General features: G+C 32.4%; 1 protein-coding gene across 1 annotated transcript in view; it reads left to right on the plus strand.

Annotated features, from left to right (window-relative positions):
• LOC133173822 (uncharacterized) overlaps window positions 1-16,788 on the plus strand; it is a 35,817-nt gene that overhangs the window by 1,881 nt on the left and 17,148 nt on the right. Inside the window, exons 3-20 of the mRNA XM_061308871.1 lie at window positions 987-1,055; window positions 1,225-1,364; window positions 1,790-1,997; window positions 2,164-2,253; window positions 3,186-3,230; window positions 3,414-3,525; window positions 3,692-3,872; window positions 5,036-5,096; window positions 5,327-5,369; window positions 5,762-5,890; window positions 6,348-6,403; window positions 6,569-6,718; window positions 7,333-7,518; window positions 7,618-7,737; window positions 8,376-8,436; window positions 13,520-13,585; window positions 13,754-13,926; window positions 16,206-16,422. Coding sequence (XP_061164855.1) covers window positions 987-1,055; window positions 1,225-1,364; window positions 1,790-1,997; window positions 2,164-2,253; window positions 3,186-3,230; window positions 3,414-3,525; window positions 3,692-3,872; window positions 5,036-5,096; window positions 5,327-5,369; window positions 5,762-5,890; window positions 6,348-6,403; window positions 6,569-6,718; window positions 7,333-7,518; window positions 7,618-7,737; window positions 8,376-8,436; window positions 13,520-13,585; window positions 13,754-13,926; window positions 16,206-16,422 — 2,107 coding nt within the window. The remainder of the gene's footprint in view (window positions 1-986; window positions 1,056-1,224; window positions 1,365-1,789; window positions 1,998-2,163; window positions 2,254-3,185; window positions 3,231-3,413; window positions 3,526-3,691; window positions 3,873-5,035; window positions 5,097-5,326; window positions 5,370-5,761; window positions 5,891-6,347; window positions 6,404-6,568; window positions 6,719-7,332; window positions 7,519-7,617; window positions 7,738-8,375; window positions 8,437-13,519; window positions 13,586-13,753; window positions 13,927-16,205; window positions 16,423-16,788) is intronic.

Consider the following 16,788-nt stretch of genomic DNA (forward strand, 5'->3'; position numbering starts at 1 on the left):
AAAATCTGTAAAAACCTTCTTCTCAAGAACTGCTGGACCAGAGAAACTTAAGTGGAAGCTTTCTTAGATATTGCAAAGAGTCTATTGTTCAGGTTATGGTCCTCGGGGATAGAGTGGGGCCAAAATATGGATTACATAGGGAAAAATCTTTCAAACTTTTTTACTCAAGAACAGCAAGGCTATGATGAATCATACTAATGTGGAAGCATCCTCTGGTAGTGTACTAGTGTAGATTAATTTATGTTAAAATCACAGCCCCTCTTTATAGGGTTGGGCCACAAAAGTCGATCAAAATTTTACATAGGAATACATGTATATTGGGAAAAAATCTGAAGCAGAACAGTTGGGCCAAAGTGAATCGAGAATTGTGGCCCATGGGCCTCTTGTTTTGTTTTCTCATCATCTTTAATTTATGCATAATACTGTTGCTTAACAATTTACATTTTTTAATTACATGTATATGTTTTTTCTAAATACAGATGACAAGGCTACTCTGTATTTTACATGATAAACACACCTGGATGTATTTCTTAACAATGATAACATTTAATGACTATTTGTGTACATACTCTGCCCAGAAAACAGTCAAACCTCGTTATCTCGAACTCGATGGGCCCAAGAAAAAACTTCAAGATATCCGAGGGTTCGAGATATTGAGGGTAAAATACTTAAAGAAAAGGTGCTTGGGACTTTCAAATCACTTTGACATATCCATGGTATTCAAGATATCTGTGTTCGAGATACCAAAGTTTAACTGTATATAGCAGGTTGCTCATTAAAAGCAATTAACACTCTTATCAAGGCCAGTTATATAATTTTTTAATGGTTACTCACAAAGAGCAAGGGATATATGTACTATAAATAAAAATCCTACTAAACAATCTTAAATGAAATAACTAAGACAAAAATTAATAACTCTTTAAAGTGATAATATAAAAACAGCTTTACAACTGATCAAATATCTGATACTAAAATTCATTTACCAGGGAGATGAACTACGAGAAGTAGCAGGATCTGTGTTTGTAGATGGATCACCGGAATTTTGCTCCCCAGAGGTGAGACATTGGAAAAAAGAAATCTTAACATAGAGAAATAAAGATGGTTATAAACATTACATTTCAGCAATAGAAAAGAGAAGGTTAATATACAATTTGAAATTGCTTTCAATCCTTATATGAATTAAGTGTTAAATCTCGGTGATGAATATTTTGCTTGGTTTTCCAGCTGGGTATGACAACACTTTCAGAAGTGGATGCTATTCTTTTGTCCAATCATAATACAATGCTGGCCTTACCATATATAACAGAGTATTCAGGATTCAAAGGGACAATTTATTGTACAGAACCTACTCTACAGATAGGAAGGTAGTGTAAAGTCAGGGATTTCCTAGATACACATGTAGTTAGTGGTATTGATGTTATCTTTGTATCAGATTGATTAGGTATTGATGGGTTATACTGATTAGCCAGTTGATTTCTAGATGTTGCTCAGTCAACAAAAAGAAAATTGTTAAATGTATCAATATGACTGCCATGTAAAATGTATCAATATGACTGTCATGTAAAATGTATGAAGTGAGAGTTGAAAAGGATAAAACAAATACTGGTGTACAATTACATGTACATGTATACACCTTATTTTTGCAACAGACTATTTTCAAACTTTTCTTGGAAGTACCAATGTGACTTGCATCTTCTAGTGAAAATAACACAAATCAAATTTGTGTGCCATGTCACATTATTTTGTAAATGATACACTTGTACAGGCTTTTCTTTAAATCTATTTTCAGACAGTATATGGAGGAGCTGGTAACCTATGTAGAAAGGAACCCCCGAAATAAGAAATGTTCGAAGTGGAAATCTGACGGAATTCTCGCCTCTCTACCAGCCCCCCTCAGGGATGCAATTCGACCCACAGCATGGCGGGAATGTTACACCAGGCATGATATTCAAGCCTGCCTCTCCAAAGTACAGACTGTTGGATACAATGAGAAAAGAGTAAGTCACTCAATTAATATACAATTTGAGTTACTTTATACATATGAAATATATGTATAAACTATAGCATACAACTGATATAAGCAAATTGTTTCATAAAATCCAGATTAAATGCTGTACATGTAGTTCAAAATTCAGGTTAATGATTAAAGTACTTTAATTACAGAACATATTTGGAGCTTTAACAATCACAGCCTGTAGTTCTGGGTACAGCATTGGAAGTTGTAATTGGACAATCAAGTCCCCATACCAAAAGGTAAATTGTAGCATCTGATGTTGTAATTGGACAACCAAGTCCCCACACCAAATGGTAGATTGTAGCATCTGATGCCATGGCAGATTCAGGGGGGAGGGGTTCCAGGGTTTGGAAAAATATATTGAAAGACCAGACAAGGTTTTCTTTTTTGGAGAGCTACAGTTCTGGCTCCAGGCCCATAAAACTTAGATGAGCTCACTTTAGATCTAAGTCTCACTTTCCACTATTAAGTGGTATGGCCCTGGAGCCTGCAACTACTATTTGGAAAGTAAACCCCTCCAGATGTGAAAGTTTACCATTGTTACCTGTACCAAAAGTGTAAAGTTTATAATGTTAAAAAAAATGTGTTGAATAGTGTTCCTTGTATAGATGGAAGTTGCAATGAAATAAACTTTTTAACACTTTAATTGTTTAAAAGATCTGCAAATATAAAATTAAAAATTCCAATTGAATGATGTTTAATTAGACCCAACTAACCATTACAACTCTGTACAATGAATTGTGGTAAATCATTATGTGTCCAGTAGAAGACCTGTCAAAGCAAGAAAGAAAACAAAATGATTCATTCTAAATTACTCAAAAATGCACCATTTGGAGCCATTTTTATAAAAATTTCACAAACCCTAACAAACCCTAATATCCCCCCCCCTTTATCCCCCCCCCACCACCACCACCACCATCACCATGAACTTCTGGATCTTCCACTGATAATTGGACAATCACGTCCTTATAACAATTGGTTACCAAAAGCTTACTTATTAGAACATAAGTAGATTTTCTAAAAATTCCCACACCAAAAGTTAAAGAATTGAGAGTGGATTTCTACATTTATCAGAAAGTACCTGTAACTTGTCAGCTTTGGCAGATTATCGGGAATCAAATGTGTGAAACATATAAAGTATTTGTACTTATTTTATCTCTTATCTCTGTAGATCTGTTACATTTCTGGAACATCAACTCTGACCACCCACCCTAAAGTAAGTTTAATCCATACTACTCTGGTGAGAGTTTATATAGTGTTAATCTAAAAAAAAAATCACTTTATAAAAAAGGCACAAGACTTTTGCAGCTGATTAAACAATGTATGGGTGAAGCATGTACAAGAACTAAGGAGTTGTTTAGTTAAAACTACATTGCCATTTACTTCTCTCTTTTTCTAGCCAATGGACACAGACCCTCTAAGACAGAGTGACCTAATTATTCTCAGTTCTATGACAAAAACTCCAGGTTATAACCCGGATCAGATGATTGGTGAATTCTGTGTGAACACAGGTACACAAAAATCAACACTAAATGTCAGAATCAAATTTTCAAAATAAGACTTTTACGTCTTAAGATTAAGTGAAATGACTAAAGAATTCTTGTAGATTTTAGTGTCTACTTGATTGAAATTATTCATTATCTAGTTGCAGTTTTGAATGAGCTCCTTTTATTTCAGTGGTGACAATAAAGAATGGTGGTAATGTCCTTGTACCTTGTTACCCATCAGGGATGACCTTTGACCTTTTTGAATGTTTAAGCGGCCATCTTGATAGTTGTGGACTAACCACAGTTCCTTTGTACTTCCTGTCTCCTGTGTCAGACAGTTCATTAGCATACTCCAATATCTACGCAGAATGGTATAAAATAATAAAAATTATGAGTTTGTTAAATTATGTAAAAGTTTACAAAAAAAGGATGAAAATTGTAGAAGTATACAATAAAGATAAAGTGGGGTTATGTTTGCTTATGAAAATATAAATCAGTAAGTCTCATTAATGCAAGGAAAGTTTTCATTAATCATCTTTTAGCTCACCTTGACGAAGTCGAGATGAGCTTATGCTGCCCCCGGCATCGGCATTAGCGTTGGCATCCCTGTTAAAGTTTTAGGAGCAAGTCCATTCCCAATTAACTATAAGCCCTACCTGGACCAAACTTGCATGGATGATGCATCTAGGGATGGACTCTACCAGACTTGCATCAGATGCTGAATCTGACCTACATTTTCCAGATGAGTGACCAGGTTAAAGTTTTTGGAGCATGTCCATTCCCAATTAACTATAAGTCCAATCTGGACCAAACTTGTATGGATGGTGAATCTAGGGATGGACACTACCAGACATGCTTCAGATGCTGGAACTGATCTACTTTTACCAGATGATGAATTTTAGCCATACTTTAACAAAATTAGCAAGGATGATGTATCTAGGGATGGACACTTTTAGACTTGCTTTGGATGCTGACTTTGACCTATATTTTCCAGATGAGTGAACAGGATAATTGTTTTGGAGTTGCTCTGTATTATAGGGCCTATTATGACTAAGCTTGCTTGGATGATGCTTCTAAGGATGGACACTTCCAGTCTTGCTTCGGATGTTGAAACTGACCTAATTTTCTTGATTAGTGAACAAGTTAAAGTTTTTGGAGCTGGTCCATTTCCAATTAACTATAAGTCCTACTGAAACCAAACTTACATGGATATTGATCTTGGGATGCACACTAACTAGGAAAAAATATGATGAGATTTGCCAAGTACCGAAAGATATCATTCGTCAAGGCGAGCTTCATAATCTTTGATTACCTATGTTTTTTTTTTAATTTAGCACTTGCAAAATAATTGATGCAGAATTTTTTTTGATGGAGGTGTTGATTAAAATTCAGTTCACATATGGGGATGTATTTTATACACTATTTTTGTATATAGTTGACAGAGAATCCAGTAGAAATGTTGATGTTAATAATATTCTTGATAAGAAATACATGTACATGTTGAACTTTTCACATTTAAGCTTATATTTGCTAGGTTATCAACATCCAAACAATCCAAAGTGTATCTACCTGAGCCTCCATTTCCTCATGCAGAGGTAGAGTATTTCAATGAGTTTACTTTCATAATTAAACTTAAGTTGTGAGGTGTATGTAGTTTGGATACAGGCAAATAGATACATGTATTTACACATATTTAAAATATAAAGTGTTTTGTTTCTTAATTGCATTAGTCTGAAATATTTTACGTTTTCCAGGCGTTTTCACGATTTTGATATTTTACATGCCAGGAATTACATGTGAATAAAATAATATTGTTTACTTTCAGCTTGTGTCAATAGGAAGACTTAGACATTACACAAATATACATGGTATGTCATCAAATGAAGGAAAAGGACTGATTGTTTATGAAATTTATATGTACATGTATTTACTTAAAAAAATATATGTAAATATAGATGAAGAAGATGTAATAGCAGATTACATGTCTTTCTCCAAAAATCTCTTATATATTGTATGCATTGTAAATGTGAAACAGTGTTACAAAAAGAAAAAATGAGAAGCAAAAAAGAGAAACCATAAAACACAATTACATGTATAAATAAAAAGTGATCCTTCAGACTGTCTTATTAAGTTACTGTACATATTAATGAAGTTTTCACAAATAAAATGTGAATTACAGTAGCTTGTGCATGTCTTATTCTAATGTTGAGTTTACTAATAAAATTGATTTTTTTAAAATGTTGTTTTTTGTGTCTTTCAGATGGATTACAGAATGATTTTAAATCTCCGTGCATTGTTTTTGCTGGTCATCCATCACTGAGGATGGGGGATGTTGTACACTTCATGGAACTGTGGGGGAAATCATCCAGCAACACTATACTCTTCACTGGTATTTTGTTACAAAATCTTGTACAGTACATTATCTTCAATCACATCGTTAAATTTTGTACAGTTCCAAAATCTTCAATCACATTGTTTAAATCTACCTGTTGAATATCTTATAGCAGCACCATAGTGTTGAAAATCTTCCAGAAAAACCAGAATCTTCATTGGATTGTTAAAAATCTTCCAGCCTCACTATGCTACTAATAGTTCATGATTACTACATGTATTATCAAAACATAATTCATGTACTCTTCACAGATCAGAAACTTTGCTATCAATTAATTTAGATTTAAAGACAAGATTAGTAATCCTTTTGGTCAGCTAGAAATAATTTTTTTAAATCTAAATATTTGGAGAATATTACATGTATAATGTATATTTTGTAAAAGTGCCTTTAACTTGGAGGTTATTTACAATTTGATGGAAACTATTAATCTACTAGTATTAATTTTCTGTTACAGAGCCTGATTTCCCTTACATAGAAGCCTTAGCACCCTTCCAACCACTTCAGATGAAGGTACAATATGCTGTATACCAGTTATTTGTCTCTATATACATGTACAGTTTTTTTTTTAGGTTTCTAAAGTTTGTGTTGACTCAGTGTAGGAAATCCACAACTTGTTGCACTGCTGTAGAAGCGCAGTCATGTGTGCGTTTCTTTCCATGGTGTTTGTCTTTGTAGGTTTGCTATTGCCCAATTGACACAAGCCTGAATTTTTCACAAGCGAACAAATTAATGAGAGATCTGAAGCCAGGACATCTAGTGGTGTCAGAGTCCTATGTGCACCCACCGGCTAACCTGACCCACAAAACAGACCTTGTCATAGATTATGTAAGCAAATAGATGTAGGTTGTACGGTGATATATATTACACGCAGGGCATTAAAAGTTATTAAAATAAATACTTAATGTTTGAATTATGCTTTTTATGCCCATGTCATTTAGTGTAACCTCTTTCCATTAGTCTTTCTGTCACTGACTTTCCAGCATAAAAATCTGTATGACTTGTTTTTTGCTGTGCTTAGATAATGAGCTAATATAGTGACACTCTAGTGATGAGCATTTGTTTTATGACAATTGACCCAGTTTTTGCTCTTAGACTGGTCTTTGAGAATTGTCTTAATTCAGGTTCATTGAAATATATTTGCTGTAATTATAAATTGTAGATCTTTTTGAAATACAGATGAAATATAAATGTCATTCATTGACCTACAGAATTTTGGTTCTACTGTTATGAAAATTTCACTAATCAGATATTTTCTACCATGCCTGCAGATTTTCAGTCAATTTATGAATGTTTAATGATCAGCCATAGATTGACTCTGAGTTTCAGTTATTTTAGGTTGATCTACTTTGAGTAGAGACATAACCCAAAGATCCTGAAGTATTTTTATTTAGCTATGGGTAGGACATTAGTGTTTTAAATGCAGTTTTTTTAATCTCCAGGACCCACAGCCACTTACCTATAAAAGGGGAGAGATTTTAACACTACCCATAAAAAGACAGTTTGAAACTGTAGAAATCACCCCTCAGCTGGCCAAGAATATTGGTCCTGTGGAAGTGAAACCAGGCTGTATGGTATCCATGGTTACAGCTGCCCTGAATATCAAGGACAACAAATATACGCTGGAGGTACAGTGATATGTTCATAATCTTGTATGAATTGCTGTTTATGCAAATTACCACATTCTGATAGTGAAACTAAACATTCATTTTTCGATTTCACTTAAGATGTTGCCAGAAGGTCATTTGTCAGGAAAGAAGCGAAGAGCAGATGGCAGCTTAATTCGGCAGAAGTCTTATATCTGGGGCAGTCTGAATGTTCAGACTTTTGTTGATGCACTTACAAGGGTAATCAGAAGAAACATTATCGGTTTTCTATGAAGTTTTGAAATCATCAGAAATCTATGATATTTTTAAGCTAGTCTGACCTATGCCTGAGCCAAAGGCTTAAGTAAGCTTTTCTGATCAAGAATCTTTATGGATCTTTCTGTTGTAACATTAGTTGTTTTCTATCTGTAAATGTTCACATTTCTAATTTTTTTTCTCCAGCACCACTATGAAGCTAATTTTAACAAAACATTGGCACAAGGGTTCTCAGTTGAGTACGGTACAATCTAAGAGAGTTCAAATGGGGTCCATGTTATATTCAAGAGAGATGATAAATAAATATTGAAAATTGATTGAAATCATCTAAATATACTTTTCAAGCACACTTGGCCAAAAATGGCAAAACACGTGAAAACTTCCAATTTGCAGAGTTGACATTAATCCTCAATATACTGTTCATTAACATTGTTGAAATCATTATTGATTTGAGAACTACAATAAGGGGAATTCCATTTATCCATGAATACATTATCTATGGATTCATTAATTGTGTTTCAGGTGAGCATTTTGGTCCATGGAACTCCTGTTTGTAAATTTAGAAGCATTTAAAAGAGAATTTATCTATTATGAATTTTTAATAATTTTTTATCAATTTTCAGCAAGGGATAACTGACATTAAGGTAGAGGACACTGAAGATGGATCAATCATTGATTTAGTAAGTTTTGTTGCTAGATTTAGTGTAAGTTTATTGTTTGATTAATTAAGTCCTATTACATGTATTAGATTTAGTAGGTCATATTGTTAGATTTAGTAAGTCTTATAATTTTTTAAAGATTTAGTAAGCCTTATTAGATCTAGTAAGTCATATTATTAGATTTAGTAAGTCATATATTTTTTAAAGATTTAGTAAGCCTTATTAGATTTAGTAAGTCATATTGTTAGATTTAGTAAGTCTTATATTTTAAGATTTAGTAAGCCTTATTGTTAGATTTAGTAAGTCTTCTTGATAAATTTAGTAAGTGTTGTTAGATTTAGTAAGTCTTATTGATAGACTTAGTAAATCTTATTAGATTTAGTAATTAAGTCTTGTTAGATTTACTGTAGTAAGTCTTCTTGATAGATATACTAAGTCTTGTCAGATTTAGTAAGTCTTATTGATAGACTTAGTAAATCTCGTTAGATTTAATAAGTCTTGTTAGATTTACTGTAGTAAATCTTAATATTGAAAGATTTAGTATGTCTTGTTAGATTTAGTAAGTCTTATTGTTTGATTATCTTAAACATGTATGTATGGATGAATTATTGAGTTAGTAAGCCTTATTGCTAGATTAGCTTTTTATCAAGATAAAAATTTAAATGACAAAAAGAAATCTATATGTAATAAGACCATGTAAATGGTTTGTGAAGAAATTTTCATGAACATAAGTGCATTTCAATTCATCAGGTTTTAACGAGCTCCTTCTTCACTATGTTTGAATTATAGATAAACAAGCAAAACAGCAACGAATAAAGGATGACTGCACTTAACGCCGGGTTTTGGGTCTTTTTCGGTCGCTTCTGTTGCTTTTATATCATAATCTTATTTCATTGATATATATTTATGAAAGAATCCTGTCAATTTCAAGCTGAATTTAAATATTGAAATGATCTTAGACTGTGATACAATAAAATGGTTCTATGTTTTCTGTCCTTACTCTTTCCAAATATAGAGAATTTACACTTACCTGCCCTTGATTAAACATTAGGTATGCATGAGAGGTGGAGCTAATATTGTAAGAATGGGTCTAAAATTAGACTAGATAAATAACAATAACATGTATTAAAAAAATACGAGATCACTCTTTCCCATTCCCTCTTTATTCTGATGGCACAAGTACACTATTTTCAGAGGTTTCAAAAACAAAATTAACAATAGGAGCGATGTCCATGTGAGTAAAGAATCTTTTAAATCAATGCCTTACAATTTAACATGTTCGAGCACTTTGTCCTAGTTAGCACAAAACATGCTACTTTACAAGTCACGTGACGGAGTTTAGTATTCACAGAGTTACCTGATGTAAGAAATCAGGTGGTGAATTATAATATTCAACATGTCACAGCCCTTGGTTACAATAGAGAGAGCGAATGCAGAAGAAGCAGTTTTTTCTCGTTTAAACCATGAGCGCATGTTTGTCTATTAATCTCCTTTTGACACAACATTGTTAATGCAAATATACAACTACTGTTAAACAGAGAAGAATAGACAAACATGTGCTGACTATGTATAAAGTCAGTGAAAAAGTGGGCGTCCTCATTATCGTACGGAGATTCAAGGAATTGTGATGACCCCCGCCTTAGAAAACAGCTTTGTACTTCGTATATACATACTTTTATTTAATGTAATTACATAAAGTTGAAGATTAGATGTTGACCATTCGTGCAATTAAAAGAAAAATGCTTGTTTTGAAAGTTTATTTTGTCGCAATTTTCGCATGTCCTTAAGTGCAGTCATCCTTTACAAACATTGTTTTATATTCTTTGTTTGGAAAAAAAATGTTTGCTATTCTCAAATTTATGATAGAAAAAAATCTAGCTACATTTAGTTTGTGCTTCCGGAAGAGGAGAAATAATCCTTACTTGGTAGGAGCCCCGGGAGGAAGAATTAGGCCTCTTTAAACAAAATATTTTAGTTGCACTTTGGACTCATTGTCAGTCACTTGATTTCACTAACATAAATACTTGTACATGTACAGTACTTGTGATTTTTATATCTCTTTCAGAGGAAAACTTGTTTTTGCAATTTTGTTGAGAAAAGTTAATGTTGCTTTTTTGTAAATCGGATTTATGTACATGTAGAAAATTGGTCATGCATATGCATTTATGTTATGTTTAAGTTTTTTTTTTTAATTTATGTATTTTGAATATGGTTCAAAGGATCTTGAATAATCTTTTATTTTTGATACACCTTTGCTTTCTTCTGCATATACACTGTATTTCTTTTGTTGCAGCCCAATGATGACACATTGATTCAAGTGGAGGGAGATTCTACCCACATTATTTGTAATGGAGAAGAAATAGTTCGGACAAAAATCAGGGACACTCTATTGAAATGTTTGCAGAAACTGTAATAAATTATTTTTTGGGAAAAAAGGTTTTATTCTCATTTGTACATGTGATGGCATGGTATCTGATTCTATGAGCTAGTTTTTTGTATGCACATTTAAATAGTTGGGACGGTGTTGGTTTCCTTATAATCTCACATTGAATTCCTGCTTGTACAATACAATACAGTATTAAAAAGTCTAGCATGTTTATGCAGTCATCTTATGCAGTTGTATTAATTTTGTTCTTTAAATTCTTTCAAAAAATGAATAAAAAATTTTAAATCAAAATATTTTTAATAACTTGTATTATGAATCTTTTTCCATAATTCATTTGTGTCCCATGCAAACATTTTAGGATTAATTTGGACCATTCTACTATAAAGTCTCAATTTTTTGATAACATTTCCACTCTATTAAAAAAAAAAAAAAAAAAAAAAAAGTTATCCTTATGATACATGAATTAATAAAAAGCTTTTCATGTGATCATTAATAAAAAGATTTTCATGTGATCATTAATAAAAAGCTTTTCATGTGATCATTAATAAAAAGATTTTCATGTGATCATTGATAAAAAGATTTTCATGTCTTTGATCAAAGGTCAAAGTCACTAGCTGTAGCAATATTTGATAACATTGGTTTTCAGGTTTTGTGTATTTTTATTAACATACATACATGGAATACAGTTGGAACACAAGGCTGTAACAACCATTGAGGCAAGTGAGGCAAATGCCTCACCAAAAATTTTGAGTACGAGTATTTTTTTTTAAACCAAAAAACAAAAGTACTACTTTGAATAAATTATCTGTTTCATTGTACTTGATAAATTCTTTAAAAAAAATAATTGTTTAAATATCTGCATTATGATGGGATGTCTAGAATTGTGGTGTTGTGAGGGGCCTTTGGGGGATGGGTATATTTAAGATTGATACATGTATATTCTTTGATTGAAAATTGAATGGAGTTTACAATGCATTTCAAGACACAAATTATTTAAATTGGATTTGCCTTTTTGTCATGCATATTTTACATCTTTTTCATTATCATGTTCAGTTTTTGACAACACAACAGATATTCCACTGGTGATAAGTTCAGGTTGCAAAAGCCCAGTTAAAATAATAAAATTGTTAGAGCTTAATTAGATAAAAAGATTTCGTATCTTTCTTGAAGTTATGTTGAGATTTGATATTCCATAATTAGCCTTAATAGGATGCCCTCCTCAGGGTAAAGGTTATTCAAGTCTGAGATTAATATTAAATCAATGTTTTCTTGACACTCCCAACTATTTCCTTTTTTGAATGACACTATACTTAGTAATGTACTACATGTACCTGATGTTAAGTTTATCTTATTGACCTCTGCCACCTTACATTTGAAGTGTGAAATGGCATGACATGCAAAGGAGTGCAACTGATTTATTCCGACCCTATATGTCAGTCATGCACATATTTGCTGTAGACTGTTTCTATGGCAAAAACTAACAGAAAATTAAGTCTTGAGTTTGTAAAAACCAATGAGTTTCCGATGGACTTTAAACCCTCCCCCCAACCAGGGCACTGTCCTGGACTTCCTGTGGGCCATAGGCGGACAACAGTCCCGTCCCCTTCACTAAAGATTGGGGCCTAGTTACGCCTTGGAACAAGATCAAAGTTGTAGCAGTCAATGTTCAGAGGCACCTAAAAATTTGCCAAGCTTATTTTGAACAAAGTGTAGATACAACTAAATTTTGGCATAACTAATATTAGAATGAAAGTTTCAAGCTTAAAGGTCACTAGAAACTATTCAAGGTCATCAGAAACTATATTCAAAAGTTTTGGAAAAGTTTAAGTATGATAGGTGATGAACTGTTAAATAAATGTTTACATTTAATTTTAAAACATTTGGTCATGTGTGATATTTGATGTAAAGTGATAAAATTAAGTAATATTGGTGCTATAAAAAAAAAGAAGATTCTATTTTAGCAATTTATAGATACTTTACGTTAGAAAGGGAGTTATTATAATAAATTAAAATTACAATTCAACATCATTGCGAAATCCTCCATCAGAAAGATTTTTTTTTTGAAAAATTTATATTACATCCCAAAATTATATTATTATTATTATTTTAATTTACTTTTTTAAACATGTAACTTAAATCAGATTATCGTGTCGTAATAATAGCAATCGGGCTCGACATTCTTGCCTAAATATTGTGGTGATGCAATCGTGTAGAAATGAAACAAACCGCTAAATATCAATGATGATGAAATCTGCTGCAATGTATTTATAGCTTTACTATATATTGCAAGCTACAGTAAATCCATTTTTGATTGTTGTGTGAATAGGAGAATGTAATATTTGTTGTTGACATTATATCGTAAGCAAACTTTTACTGGCCTTGGCAACATGACGCGAACCCCTGTCGACTGCTCTCTCAGAAAATTGAAGGTATCAAGACAGGATCTAAGACGCTGTGGGGACAGAATTAGATAAAACTGGACTTAACGACAGGAAAGAATTCGTCCTAAGATAAATAAACGTTACTTGTCGTGATTCACTGATTGTGCTTCATCATCCATGTAAACAGAACAGCTAAACATCGTATGTATTGAAAATCAGACAAATCACAGTTTTGCTTTCAAATGACATTGTATAACAGGATTAGATTTGGTAATTTCTTTCACAAAGTATATGAAGTCATGTTCTTTTTTTATTTTTTATTTTCCAGAAAAAGCAAACAGAAATGGAAAAACTACAGGCACAAGTTCTTATAGACTTCATTGAATCAGAGAAGGGATTTTATTCTGGTATGAATTCATCATAAAAATATCTACATAGCAATATTTACTGCTCCAGGAGTTATGAAATGTTGATTTATTGGAGATAATGACCCTGTCTTAATTTGAATTTTAATTTATCGACTTGACTATACATTTGATCAAATTGTGCAGATCAACAAAATAAAAATCATGAAGACCAGAGTTTGGATAAAGACCGAGATAAAAAGATGCAGGTCGTCCAAGAACAGTTGGCTAAGATCACTATTCAGCTGCCAGACTCCGAGCAGGAAGAGGTCCGAACCAGCATAACACACCTGTTGATTTTAGCTGACATCAGTATGTCCATGTCAGGAAGTCCATTAGCACAGGTAAGGATATGAAATAAATGTCATCCTTTCATTGAACAATTTACAAGTAGATAGTTACTGTTAGGTACTGTTCATACCAAGGTGAAAAATAAATGTCATCCTTTCATTGAACAATTTACAAGTAGATAGTTACTGTTAGGTACTGTTCATATCAAGGTGAAAAATAAATGTCATCCTTTCATTGAACAATTTACAAGTAGATAGTTACTGTTAGGTACTGTTCATACCAAGGTGAAAAATAAATGTCATCCTTTCATTGAACAATTTACAAGTAGATAGTTACTGTTAGGTACTGTTCATACCAAGGTGAAAAATAAATGTCATCCTTTCATTGAACAATTTACAAGTAGATAGTTACTGTTAGGTACTGTTCATACCAAGGTGAAAAATAAATAGATTTACAGATGATGGTTTTTAGGAAAAACAATGAATGCTATAAGTTGTTGAATTAATATGCCAGCATTATCATGCTGATCTAATGATTTCATGGGTTTCTTAATCTAGTAAGAGAATTGCCAAACTTTGATAATCTACCAATAATTGATATTTCTTTTTATGACTAAGGATGACAAAGAATGAGTGGACTTGAGAGACCTGAAAAGAAGCACTAAATTGAAGTTTTATAAAATGCTAGTTTTCTTTTTAATATACTGTAAATCATTGATATCTTAACTTTGTATTCTGGATGCAAATATGAATTTCAAAAATTCTTTTCAAGGAAAACCAAATGAAAATGTGAGGCATGGGACCCGAATATTTTTGCATATCTGCATTCAGTAGATAATCAGGGTCACTCTGTAAATGAGTAACTACATTTATATGAACTAGTAGACTAATTGTTCACTGAACAATTAGAGGTCTTTCCACCTTCTTTGAATTTCAATACTTTTTTTTATATTTACTCTTAACAATTAAATTTCATGAAAAAGAAACCAGAAATGGTTTGAAAGATGGAAAAAATGAAATATTTTAAAAAGTTGAAATGACCTTGATCTTTGACCTTGAACAATTATTCAAGGACAGAGGTCAAGGGTCACATTGCAAATGGTCCCATGTTTTTACGACTTTTAGTTTTAAAGTTATAGTGTTTAATAGTAAGCGCAAAGATGTAAAAGGGCAATAACTCATATAAGGTCATCAGATCCCTTTGCACTGAATAGACTGAAGTTTTGTCTAAAGAACCTGAAGACATTTAGTGAAAGTTCAGTGTCTCTACAGTTTATGGTTTCAAGGGAATAGTGATCTAGATTTTTAGTGAAAGGGGCAATAACTTTTAAAGGGGTCAAGATTAGGGGCAATCTAATTAAAATTAGATCTTTGATCCGCTCCAACTAGATCGCTACAGCGATCTAGTTGGAGCAGATCAAAGATCTAATTTTAATTAGATTGGCTTAGGGGATAAGAATGAAATCTTTGAATTAGTTTTAAGAGGTCATATTAAAGATGCAAAGATATTTAGTATATGATGAAAGACAAAAGAGCTATAAAAATAGCTAAATTTCTCGTATTTTGAATGGCCTTGACCTTAATTTCAAGATGTTAGGTCAAAGAATCTGATGCAGTTGGTCCCATGTCTTATTGACTTGTTGTTAAGAAAATTTTTAATTATTTGTATTCATCAAAAAGTTTCAGGGGCAATAACTACTTAAAGGGGTTTTTAAATCCTTTCCCACTAAATAGGTCAGAGCGTCTATAAAGTTAGTTGAAGACATTGGTGATGGTTTGGTATCTTTACAGTTTACAGTTTCGAAGGAATAGCAATAACAAGCTTATATTGCAAAAGGGGTAGTAACTCCTCAAGGGGTAAAAGTTCATATACGCAGAGGTAACAGCAAAAATCTTTTAAGGAGTACATTCTCATGAAGTATAAATCTTTTCGATAAATCTTGAAACTCAAAAACACACTTGATAATAATAAACAGAACAATTTCAATAGGTCTTTCCGCAGAAAGGTGGAAAGACCTAATTATTTAGTATCTGATGAGTACACATTATTTGCTACACTGATTGTTTGTATTCTTGTTGTGTTCTACTTTATTATCATGCTTATTATGTTTTGTTTGGGCCTTTACCTATTGCTGTAATTGTATTTGTGCCAATAAAATATTTGATATTTGACAAGTGAAACACTGAGACAATTACAAGGATTATAAGTCATTTGTCAATTTTGTTATGTTTCCATGTCATTTTCAGTAACAGAATGTGCGAGATTAATTACTATGAACCCAGAGGTGCAGTTTATAATATACCTCTGAAGGAAGTTAATATTTTGATTTTAGGTGAAAGATGCACTGACAGAGATACTAGGGAATGCATTACAACACTCCAACATCATTACAGATTTATTTCTGTTCAACAACATGGCCTTCACTGTGGACTTTGACAGATCAAATTACTTACACAAAATTGAGGAGATCAAAGCCTCAGGAGGGACCTGCTTCTCCAAGGCTTTCAGTCACTTGGGAGCAGAAATGAAGAGAATTGAAGAAAAAGCAGGTATTGACATTAGAAATTTGCTTCAGAGAAGTATTCCACAAAGAACAAGGTACAGTTTCAATACAAATCTGGCCCTGTATTTTTCTAAAATATGAAAGTGATGAAAGAAATTAAAATTCATGCTTTCTGAAATGTTGAAACTCCATGCACTATGATAAAAAAAATCGTTTTTCTCATTTGACTTCCTAGTGCTAATTGTGACGTCATAAACTTGTGCATTTTCCCGTATTTTCTTAAAAAGTTGCAGAAGACATCAATTTTCAGTGAAATTTTCTTTCAGATAATATAGACCACATGCATTGCCCACAAAGATTTTGAGAAATATGATTTTTCAAAGAATTTTACACAACATATCAGAATATTGAA

This window comes from Saccostrea echinata, unplaced genomic scaffold, assembly GCF_033153115.1.
Source record: "Saccostrea echinata isolate AGI-Se365-2 ecotype Australia unplaced genomic scaffold, CSIRO_AGI_Sech_v1 ptg000056l, whole genome shotgun sequence".
Lineage (NCBI taxonomy): Eukaryota > Metazoa > Mollusca > Bivalvia > Ostreida > Ostreidae > Saccostrea > Saccostrea echinata.